Consider the following 12,863-nt stretch of genomic DNA (forward strand, 5'->3'; position numbering starts at 1 on the left):
ATCTCTACATCACACCAGTTCCCTACAGAAGTACAATGTTGTATTCAATCTACTTGCTCCATTGATTTATAAAACCCTTCTAAAACCCATCTTTGGCAAAATTAACCATATTTCAAGAATCTTACCTGTTCTGAATTAAAGCAATTACTTGGGAATAGGTCTTTCCAATGACACTTTCTCCATTGACTTTTATAATTCGGTCACCTTCAAAGAAGATTAAAAAAATTGCATGAGGAATTCCTAAAGAAAGTCACTTTGAATACTTTTGAAATATGTCTTGAGTACACACTTATTTTTTAATGCAACCTTGCTCATTAAAAATAAATCTAAATTTTAATATATCTGGCTTCTTATGAAATACAGCCATGTTTTAAATAAGAGTTCCAGTCATTGATTAATTTAGACACCTCACAAGATATAGTCACCGAGTGACCATAGCTCTACTACATTATTTATGCCCCTAGTGACTGTTTTCTGAGTTGTAGTTTTCCTGTCATTTTGACACAGAAACATTATTCAGTAGACTTAAACGATTGATTGTTTTAGTACCTCAGTGTCCCTAATTCTATCCAGCTGATTTACTTGTATTCTCCCAATCTATTTAGTTTATTGATTATCGCTGTGTGACAGAACTTAAATAAGGGTATGCACATGTTTTGATTTTTATACATATTAATTTGTTCTTCATTTAAACAGGGAAATAGACATTTGGATTACTCGGAAAAACCCAGGGGAGTGGGAAGGGAAAGACTGGGAGAGAAAGGACAGGCAAAAGAGGAATACACGAAAAAATGCCCTGTGTATGTGCTTATCACAGTATCTCCATTTCATCTTCTCACCCTTGTGAGGCTTAGAATGTGATAGGTGAAACCTTTTAGGAAATGGAACCCCACATGTACACTGACACGCACATTATACATATTAATGATATTGAAATTAGGCTCACTTTAAGTGTGATGAAAGAGAGAATTAAGTAAGGTAGATAAGATCCTAATAAATCTTAGCAATGACACTCACTACTGATATTTGATAATATCTGTAGCTGAAAAGACAACATATTGTAGCTAAAAAGACATTTTATTCGAAAGGCAATAAAAGATAGTTTTGTACTAATGCCTTAAGTTATTTCATGGTCAAAAACAAGAGAAAATAATAACTATTTTAGAGTGTGCATTAATGTCAATACAATCTCCTATTAGTTTTTTATGAAAATCACAAATCACAAAACATTTCAGAACAAACAGCTATCAGACTATACCCACAGATACCTACAGATGAAGCTAAGCTTGCACTGCATTAGAGATTTAAGCTACTTTTTGTAGTGCAAATTAATTAATTCAGATCAGGTACTTTCAGAACCTGGAGATCCAAGAAGATTATTTCAACTATGTCAACCAATATCTTCATCATTTTCCTATTCTGTAACCCTTTGTCAGTATGAAATTGTGCAAAACAGGTTCTTTGAAGGGGCCTCTGCGAGTCCAGTATCCGAGTGGTGACCAAAACTGCCCACAATTTATAATTTACATTGTTATTTCTGTTCAAACCCATCCTTTTGGGTACCAAGAAACAACCAATTTGGTCTCAAAAAATAGTAACCACCGATATGAAGCAAAAAGGAAGAAATGTACAAAAGGATAACTAAGGAAAAATACGAAAATGAAATATGGAAGAAAAAAATGGAGTAAAAAAGAAATTAAAAGGTGTTGCTTAAAGAAGAATCTCAGCACCTGTACATAATCCGGCTTCAAAAGCAGGTCCTCCCTCTTTCACCTGTTTAACGAATATGGTATCCATGGGTTCCAAGCGGTTTCTTTGTTTTCCTGTGGGAGGGGAAAAGAAAACCCAAGGCACAGTTTTACTTCACAATACTTTATTAAAATGCCAAAATGTAAAATGAAATTTAATTGAAACAATTAAAGCAAAGATTTTGAATGAAGTATTAAATACATACCCTGAATTTGGATGCTAAAATCATAATTTAGGGGTTTTCATTAATTCAAACATTTATTTTGCTTCTTCCATAGGACAACCACAACAATAGTAACAGTTTCAGTTTACTGGGTACACACTTGAGATCTAATTTCCATAGCAAGTGTTACTATCACCAGTGTATACAAGGGGGACTCTGAGGCTCAGAGGGATGCCATAAACTCTCCAAGGCCACAGTTAGACCGCACAGGCAGTACTCACTATACCGCCTTTTAACCCTGCATCGTGCTAAGCTTTAAGTTGCAGTAAGAAGGCACAGTCCTTCACTTTTAGGGCTTCTGGTAGGAGAGAAACATACAAAGAATGGCACTATAATGTAAAAAACACAGTCGACAATGAGGAGCACACGGCCACCTCTGTGAGTCACGTATTTCACAAATTGCTGTCCACGAACCATCGGCAGTAACACCTAAGATGCTTGCTAAAAACCATGTTCCAGGACCCAATCAGAAATCTGCCGTGCTAACGAGTTTACCAGATCATCCTTACACACTAACACAGAGAGCCACTAACAGTTTCAGTAAAATAGGAGCCAAGGAAAAATTCACAGAAAAAAGGACGTTTGAGCCAAACAATAAGCACTGTGGTAAGTGGTGTGGGGAACAAAAAGGGAGACAGTGGTTCTCAAAGAGTGGTCCCAGCCCAGCAGCATTACTGTCACAGGGAAAGAGGCAGAAGGGCAAGCTTGTGGACCCCACCCAGAGCTACTGAATCAGAAACTCTGAGGTGGCTGGGAAACACTCCAGGTTGAGGACCACAGCCCTGACCTGAAAGAAGAATGTAACAGACGCATGCATGGAGTAATATAATGATACTTGTTAAATAGCAATGACGGGCGGAAAGTGACTGCGTGTCTAATACAAAGAATTCATAATGATGGCCATATAAAACTGAGTTTTTATCATGGTGTGTCACAAAGGTGGCTCTCAAGAAGTTTCCCAGGAAAGGGATATTGATCAGTAGTTCCCCTTTCATATTTAGCTATTTACTCTGAAAGAAGTCCTCTAATTAGTGAACAAATAACTCAACTACTAAAAAAGCAACAGGGGCCCGACAGCATGTGGCTCAGTGGCTGGGCGGCAGCCTAGGATACAGGAGATCGAGGTTCGACTCCCAGTCGGGGCACATGCCCAGGTTGTGGGCTCTGTCCCCGGCTGGGGGCTGCAGGAGGCGGCCAATCGATGACCCTCTCTCACCATTGATGTTTCTATCTCTCTCTCTCTCCCTCTCCCATCCTCTCTCTGAAATCAACAGATATTTAAAAAGCAACAACAAAAAAAGCAACAGGGTTTAGTGAAAATTGCTTGTGTTTTAGAAGCCAGTAGACACGGATTCAAATCCTTACTTTGTCACTCAATAAATAGTCCAGCTGCAATTAAGTAAACTTTTTTACTTCAAGAAATTATTACTTTTTCTCTTATAATACAAATAATTCTATGTTTTTATACTCCTCAAGGGTTTCTATGAAGACTACATGAGATAACATGAACGCACTCAGTATGGAACATAACTGGAGTAATTCCTCAGTAAACATTTATTTCCACTCTTCTTTGCTTAAATGAGGATGAGTGTCATATTTTTATGTTCTCAATAATTAAAATTTGAATAGCTATAAAAACACACTTGTAAAATATCGCATCTAATTTTAAATACAATAAGTCCACATTAAATGTATCAGATATCTCCCCAAAGAAACTTCATATAGCCTTCTCTCTATATTCAAATAACATGAAAATATTGTGAATCCTTCTGTCACTTCTGATTAGCTATGACAGCTATGACAGACAGCCATGACTGCTCTCTCCAGGAGGTTTAGGAGGAAAAAGAGAACTAATATTAGTTAAATTCCTACTACATAGAAGAATGTCCTAATTCTTAAAATACTTAGTGACTAATACTATCTGCAACTTCATTTTCAAATGGTTTGGGGAAAAATAAATCAAGATACCCACACACCCAGATGCACACATGGATAAAGCAAACATAGCAACATGTTAATTGCTGAATCAAGACAGACACCATTTATTTGCTGTATTTTTGAAGTTTTTAAAAAAATGTGGGGGAATTTCTCTGTATATGCCATGCTTTACTTTCCTTCATAGAAGTTATCACTCACTACCTAAAATTACATTTTTATTTGTTTACATATTGGTTGTATGGCTCTCCCATTAAATTGAAGAACAGGGATTTTGTCATGTCCCCGGATATCCATGACACCTATGACAGAACCTAACATGAAGCAGGCATTCCATAAGTAATTATTTAATTAATGAATAAATTTATTATCTAGTTTAATTCTCATAAATCTTCAAGATGGGAATTATGATCCTAATATCACCACTGTACTAAGGAAGAAGGAGAGATGGGCTACTTGCAAAGAGACTGAGCAGGAATTTGAACCCAGGCTGGAATCCAAACATGGTGCTCCATGCTGCTTCAAAAGGAATTGAACTACTTATTCATTTTCAAGCTTTATAGAATACAAGTAGACAGTAGACAGTACACTTACAATTAATTTGAAACGATGCAAATACTTAATTCTAATCAAATTGGTAATCAGGCTAGGTCCCTCTGTGGCCAACTCATCATTTACAACTGCTGGCATCAGGTAAACCATGTATTTTCTCTTGGCTAGAGATACGAGGGTTTAGTAGGTTTTGTCGTATCAAGTCATTGCTTTCATAAAAAGATTTATATAATAAAAGAGAAGAAACATTTTTCTTATGAATGTCTTCTAGTCTACTGTGTCCAAAGGTGATAACATCAGACTTATATTTAAAAATAAAAAAAATGTCAAAGACCATTAATTCTACAAAATAATAGAAAGTTGGCTGAGTAGCAATGTAGTGACTTTTGAAAATTTTGATAGAAAATTTCACTTATACAGAATAGAGTCCAAAATAATTTGGTTCTAAATTCAATAAAGGAAATACTAATTTTGCAATGATTGCTTGTGTAAAAAATGGCACTTTGCCATTGACAAATCTCTCAATACACTACGCCTGAAAACATATGAGTAATAAGTAGACTAAATAAAATATGGAATAGACTAAAAAAAGAGGCGAATCCTATAGCAAGCCCTATTATATCTCCTGAGAGTTATACTTTTGATTCTTGTTTTTGGGCTTTCCTTTCTGGACTTTCTCCAAAATTCTGACTTGCTATTACTACCTAGGTATTCTTTCTGTACCTCAGAAAAATTTCCCATAGTTATCTCTTATTTATAAGCAGGTTCACTAAGAAATAGACTTCTCTTCAATTTCTGTATTCTTTGACTCTAAGTCTTGAGGTAAACATTTGGCTCATTAATTTGAACAGTGTCTTCTTGTTAATATTTGCTATCTGTAATTCTGCTGGAACTAGGATGAATGGTATCAAATTTAAAATGATTGTTATTCAATCTCTTGAGGCTTTATTTTTTGTAAGTCAGTTTCTACATATGCAAAACTAAAAGCGTGATCCTGAATCCTGGCAATTCACCAGGAAAAATGACTCCTCACCTCCCAGTGTGGTCATTTGGTGGAGTCAGATGGCTTCCCTGGCAAATCTCAGCAAAAGCCTCTTTCAATTCTACATCTGTATTTTATAATTTCTCATTTTTTTGAGAACACAGAGGACATGTTAAATACCTTATTCATGTGTCATTTCCTTGACCTTATCAAAAGAAAAGGAAAATGTTTCCTTTTAGCACCCACATGCAATTAAATCTTTCTATATTTGAGAAAAGGAAGTAAAAATAGACCAAATTAAAAGAACACTAAAGAAAAGAAGGCAGAAAAGTAAGAAAGACTGTACTAAAAAATTTCCAGTAGCTGACAGGAACTACACAACCATCTTCAAAGAGACTGGGGTCTAAAAGAAGAGTGCTTCATCTCTAGGCTTCGTCAGTTAGAAAAATGATTTAAATCACTAATGCCCCTCGACCCTCTTTAAAGAGTGCTCAAGTCAAAATCACCTGCAACATTTATTTCAAAATTGAAATATTAAGTATACAAAGCAAACAGATGAAAGCAATTCGATTATTTTAAGAAGTAACAAAATTTGAGCTATGCCAATTATAAAAAGGGCCCTTAATGAAGATTCACAGAAAAATAGATAAGCACAGGTCAGGGACTCCTACAGTTCTGGGGACAAGAGAAATATATTTTGTAACAGATTGAAAAAATATATCCGTTCCACAAAGAAATACCCATATTTTAACCAAAAGTAAAGCAGTAGAAAATAATGGCCATCACTAAGATTAAGCTTTCACCTTGTCTCTCAGAGTTCTCAAACACGCTATTAAATTTTTTCAATGGAACCAAATTTTCTCTGCTTTTATTATGACAGCTATTTTTTAAGTATTCTATTTATTAATTTCTTTTCTGTAAAAAAACCCAACTCTATCTCTATACAAGAGAAGGCAGTTGAAATTAAACTGTGCTACAATGTGAAAGTTATAAATTAGCCTTGGAAAAAGTATACTCTCCACAAAGGTGGGAAGCTGAAGAAGCAGAGGCATACCACATAATAGAATGTTAGAGCTCCAGGCATCAAATATTTAAAGAAAATCAATTAAATAGCTTAATGAAATTAACATCTATTTTCAGGCCAAAAATAATTGGAACTGTAATAGAGATTAAAATAATATCAAAATTAAGTCTGAATAATAAAAAAATGATCTTTACTTCTCTATGAGGGATAATAAATTGCCACAGGACAGGGAGGCATGTAGAAGAATTTACAGAGCAAAAGTTAGGAATTATGGATCTACTAAGGCAAAAAACAAACAGAAGGAGTAATGAACACAGAATTTAGGCCCATGATGACCTCTGAGGGAAAAAAATAAGGGAGACTGGTATAAAATATATACTGACAATCATTTATGTCTAGGAGCAAGTGGGGGAAGACATGTGTGAGAGGTACGGGGGAGAGAGGCTGAAATGTTAAGATAACAAAGACAGATGGCAAGCATTTAGAAGTTACATTTCCCCCTATGTTTTGTTTGCCTGAAATATTTCATAATGATTCTTTTTTTATTGTTAAAAACAGGCTTCTATTTTTTACTCTAGGGGTTGGGTTTGCTGATGGTGCATAACATTATCTTAGCCTAATAGACACATTGCCTAACATAAAAAATCCCTAAGTATCATATGATAAATACATTCTAGATGATAAAGAATTAAGCAGAATCCATTTTCAGAAGACTAGTATGGCACATTATTAGGTACTTTTTTCCTTTAATAAAAGGCAGAAACACTGAGGAGGGAAAATATATATATATGTGCCAGCTTATTAAATCTAGGTGCTCCCCAAATTTCCACTTAAGAAGCTCCCATTTCCAGGATGATGGCTAGTATTTTAAATATCCCAAGTTCCCAATCTGCAGCTCTAACAATTATCAGAAGCTTCAGACCTAAAATTCTAATAGTCTCTGGACACTGTTAGTAGAATGTCACCTGTCAAGTCTCAATCACATTATATCTATTATAAGCAAAAACATACTATCTCTCTACTCAGCCTGATTTTCAAGTTATACAAAATAGGACAAAATGAAATTTAAAAATCTGTTAAATATTTAAAAGCAGACCATGTTCTAACTTAATCACAATAAACTTTCTTTCAACCCACACCCATCTAATTTTTTTTTTTACTTTTTACTGTGGAAAATGCCCAATTCACAAAAGTAGAGAAAACAGCAGACTAAACCACCATGAATGCAACTAATTACTAAAAATACGCCAATTTGTTTCATTTACACTACTCTTCATTTTCCTAGAAAAATGTTAAAGCAAATCCCAGATATCACATGTATCACATTCACAAATACTTTAAGTATTCAGTATGCACCACTAACAAATAAGAACTTTACATTTCTTAAAGGAAAGACAATGAAATCTTCTCATGGTTCTCCAGAGTATGCAGTATTCTGCTCAGGGTGGATAATATAAGGTGAAAACAAACCCAATCCTACTTTCATCTTCCTAAATGCTGACTTAACATTAAGGAAAAGCAGTAAGTCAAGACATAGAGATGACAACGATAGCACCACAAGCTAATAAATAAATTTAGAAAGGTTTCACATGTAAAATGACAACAGTACCCTAAATGAAGTTCCCAATGGAATGCTCAGGCTTTGTATTCAAATTCAGTGAGTTCAAATATGCAGGAGAACATACCCTCCTGCAAGTCTCCAACACGCAGAATAGTGTCTGGCATATAGTAGATACTCAATAAATATTTACTGCTGACTGGTTCAAATTACAGCCCTGGAAAATGCTAGCAGTAAGCTGCTGCTCAAAACTCCGACATTTGTTTCAGAAACAAAGCCACTGTCTACAACTGATCTGTACAATTTCCTTCACTTGGAAGAAAAATGCTGCCACCTAACTGTAATTTGAGTATCAAACCACTAGGTGTCAGACGTGAACCAAAAAATTTCTGGCAGTATAAACTACCTGGACAACAAAGACTCTGGAAGGGTGTTATTCATTCAACAAATATTCACCGAGCTCTGACCACATGCCAGGTGCCGATATCCTACAATGAACAAAACAGTCCTGGGATCTGCCTTCTGGAGTATTTCAAGTTTCTCTCTCTCTAAAGTTTCAGGAATTTCACAAACTATGTGTCACACCTAGATTCATAGCCCTGTTATTCCTGTTGTGTTAGGTTTAATTTCTCTACAAACACAGAAAAATCTGTTACAGTAATCTAAATACCAGCAACTATCTTTGCATCTCAGACTTTACCATCCTTCCACCCCTTAACCTGTTACACTTGCTCCTCGACTCTCTCAAGACCTTCCTATCCCTTTGGCCCCCTCTATTCCCTAGGACTACCAGTCTCACTCCAGAAAGAATTACTTTCTTTCTTACTAAGATTACCCACGGATCAATACTTCAACAAAAACTCACCAGTAACCCTAACTTCCTGCTGCCCTTGCCCTTTCAAAGCATTCGGTTTGCCAGTCTCTGACTGCTCTTGCGCTCAGCCTGCTACTGCAGCCGAGTAAAGCTGCATGGCCCGTCGACAGAGGGTTTCCCAGTCGGCTCAGGTCTTGGAACTGCTCACTGAAGTCTCTTGCTTATATTTTAATTCCCATTCCTTCAAGGTATGCCTTCTTGAACTTGCTATTCCATTCTGATTTTCTCACAGTATTTAGATAACCTTGTCTCTTACTTCACTGTATCTCAATTGTGTGTCTTTTTTCCCCCCCAATTTTTGCCCATCCTTACTTCCTCTTGTCCTAGCTCAGGTGAGGACTTGGTTACCAGCCTTCTTCAGGACCTTGCTCCCCTAAATCATTTCTTCTTATGTTTAAAACCTCAGTCAATCTCTATTGCTCTCTCCAGATCTCACGGACATACAAGTTTCCAAAGTTTAAAAGAACAAAACTTCTCCCTATCCTTCTACATAGCTGTCACCTGGCCTTCTCCAACCCTTCAATTTCACATTCTTGCAAGAATAGTCTATACTCACTTAGCCTCATTTTCTTCCCTTCTAACTCAGGGTTTCTCAGGCACTGACAAATGTCCCCAGGGGTAGTGGTGGCAAAATTGCCCCCCACTCCGCTCCCATCCTCACCGGGTTCACTGCTCTACTTTATGTCCCAAGCCACTAATACTCAGTTTCTTCATCCCTTCTGTCCTACAGGCTGTACTCAACTCTTCTCAGTAACTCAACAAATATGCTACTTGTCAGGTCAAGTCCAACAGTACCTTTTTAGTTCCCATCCTAATGAATTCTCAATAGTAAATGACAAGTTATACACTCACTTCTTAAAATTATCACCTCTTAATTAGCAAGTCACCAACTCCTCCTGGTTGTCCTCATACCTTCCCAAACTTCCTCTCAGATTTCCTTTCTGATTCTTCCTGGCCATCTATCTCCCAGATGTTGCTTCACTAGGGTCTTATCTTTATCCTATATATCATCATTTTCTCTGTATATGGCTGCATTTATGCCTAGGACTTAATTATAACTTATATAATGATGACTTCCAGATATACTTTCAACCCCTATGAGTTTCACACCCAAATTTTGAAGTATTGAACATTCTACAAGCATCAGAAATGCAACTTATCCCAAGTTAAACTCATTTTTCCTTTTTAAAAAATTTATTTATTTTTAATTTACCTTTAAGGTTGAAAGTATTACAGATGTCCCCTTCCCCCCCCACTGATCCCCTCCACTCCCTATCAGCGCCCCCCCCCCCGCCTTCTCAACACTATTATCTGTGTCCATGGGTTATGAATATATGCATATAAGTTTTTTGATTAATCTCTCCCCACCCAACCCCCTGCCCCCGCCTTCCCTCTGAGTTATGACAGTCTGTTTGACAGTCTCTGGATCGATTGTGTTCATCAGTTTATTTTGTTCATTAGATTCCACATGTGAGTGCGGTCATGTGATGCTTAACTTTCTCTGACTGGCTTATTTCACTCAGCATAATACTCTCCAGTTCCATCCATGCTGTCCCAAAGGGTAAGGGATCCTTTTTTACAGCTGCATAATATTCCATGGTGTAAATGTCCCACAGCTTTTTTCTCCACTCATCTACTGATGGCCACTTGGGCTGTTTCCAGATCTTAGCTATTGTAAATAGCACTGCCAAGCACACAGGGGTGCATAAATCCTTTCTGACTGGTGTTCCAGGTTTCTTAGGATATATTCCTAGAAGTGGGATCACTGGGTCAAACGGCAGTTCCATATTTCATTTTTTGAGGAAACTCCGTACTGTTTTCCACAGTGGCTGCACCAGCCTGCATTCCCACCAGCAATCTACTAGGGTTCCCTTTAATCCACACCCTTGCCAGCACTTGACATTTGTTGATTTGTTGATGGCAGCCATTCTGACAGGTGTGAGGTAATACCTCACTGGATTTTAATTTGCATCTCTCTGATGATTACTGACTTTGAGCATTTTTTCATATGCCTCTTGGACATCTCTATGTCCTCTTTGGAGACATGTCTATTTAGGTCCTTTGCCCATTTTTTAATTGGTTTGTCTATCTTCTTCTTGTTCCAAGGGAAGGGGTGAGTAAGTTTCCCCTCCAGCAGCCCTCAGTTAATGGCACCTCCATCAACCCATTCATTCATGCCAGAAAAGCTGAGGATAATCCTCCACAAATCACCCTTAACTGGTGACACAGAGTCCATCCCCAAGTCCCACCTCCAAGTCTGGGTAACCGTAACTTCTAAATCTCTTTGACATCTGTTCTGGATACTGCTTTTCCTTCTTCCCCCAAAAATCCTATTCAACTGTCAACAGCACAAAGAATATCCTCCTGAGAACCCTTCCCTGGTGGTTAGACGGTTCCCTGTGCTGTGACCCTACAATTGTACATAAAGATTTTTGCACTTATGTAATTATTTTATACTTTCACCCTCCACCACAGTAGGAGCTTCTTGAAGCCCGAGTCTGTATCACGTACATTCGTGAAGTACACATGCCAGAAACTGTTCTGGGTTTTAAGAAAAAGGTAATGAACCAATGAACTTCCTGTTCTGCATTCCAACCGAGGCAGGCAATAAGTAGCGTAAGAGATGGTGATAAGTGTGGAGAACGGTAGGCAGAGTGAGGAGGAAGGAAGAGTGAAAGGCAGAGCTGCAAGACTATTTTTATGAAATGATCAGGTGACATCTGAACAACTATCTGAAGGAAGTGAGGTGACAGGCCACATTGCTCCCTTCCCAGCAATTAGTTTAGTGAATGGCACATGGCAGTGACTCAACAAATGCTTGCTAAGTGAATGAGTAAACAACCGGAAATATATTTCTAGACTTAATATATTTTGCATTCATACCCAAGTATTTCTATTCCGGTTTTACACCAAAGGCAAAAAGTTATCTGTTAAACTTCAGAAACAGGGACCATAACTATTATATTGTATTATAAAAAAATTAACTTTTTATTACATGGAAATATGAATCACATACTTTGAACGCAGACTAGTTGGAAAGCAATGAGGAGAAACAATGGGAATATCCAGCTAAGCAGTGTCTGTTCAAGGTCTTCAGTTACAGAGCAGCTAGGAAAAGACACCTCAAAATCACCAATTACAGGGTCACCCCTAGAACAACACTTCCTATGCAGAAGTTATTTCCAGATGACAGTCTAGAACATTAGTATTCCTACTAGGTACTTTCCTTGACTTTCTCATCTTCGTCACCCTATCTGTTCAGTACCTCCACTTGATTTTCTGAAATCGTAGATTTCCTATTTATTAAAGGTTTAGAACCCTTAAAGACATTTTTTAAAATCTCATTTATTTCCTTAACTCTGACAAAGTAAGCTCACTCGGTGTATCTTACAAAGTCTTAAATCTACTACAAAAAATTGGATTTCTGACAATGCCAACTTTAATCCAATCAAAGTGCCTTCATTTCAGATTATAAATATGGTTTCCTGGGACTCTTGAAGTCAAGTCAGAAATTATTTTTTGAGTCCCATTTAACTTGACACCTTACCAGTATATTTTCCAGAAATGATGCTCAAATTCCTACTGATGTCCAGAACTACCATGTTGTTGTGATGGTTATTCTAGCTTACACACTTAGCAGCTGTGTGAAATAAGATTTGTAAATTTAAAGTGTCCTGGACACTTTGTGTGAGAAGGTGACTGATAGGAGAAAAGTGAAAGAAAGGAAGAAGGCAGCAGAGATGAGGTTTTCCTCGACAGCAGACGCAGACATTAGTATGTGAGCCTTTTCGGCTTTAGAAACAGTGGTTTTGGAGTAGTGCCAAGTCAAGGTCCCTTTATTCAATACATTTACTAAACAAACATTTCAGCTCCTACTGTGTAACAGGTACTTACTAGGCACTGAAAATTCAACGATAAATAACAGTTTCCACCCTTAATGAACTTTGTTCTTCAAGTGCCACACAA

General features: G+C 37.1%; 1 protein-coding gene across 6 annotated transcripts in view; it reads right to left on the minus strand.

The window, feature by feature from the left end:
• The window catches only part of ARHGAP21 (Rho GTPase activating protein 21), a 122,362-nt gene that overhangs the window by 48,177 nt on the left and 61,322 nt on the right, over nt 1-12,863 (minus strand). For all 6 annotated transcript variants that reach the window (XM_087825525.1, XM_016224713.2, XM_016224712.2 and 3 more), the window contains 2 exons: nt 1,731-1,823; nt 126-204 (listed from right to left, as the gene is read on the minus strand). In XM_087825525.1, coding sequence (XP_087681651.1) covers nt 126-204; nt 1,731-1,823 — 172 coding nt within the window. The remainder of the gene's footprint in view (nt 1-125; nt 205-1,730; nt 1,824-12,863) is intronic.

This window comes from Miniopterus natalensis, chromosome 1 (assembly GCF_054644295.1).
Source record: "Miniopterus natalensis isolate mMinNat1 chromosome 1, mMinNat1.hap1, whole genome shotgun sequence".
NCBI lineage: Eukaryota > Metazoa > Chordata > Mammalia > Chiroptera > Miniopteridae > Miniopterus > Miniopterus natalensis.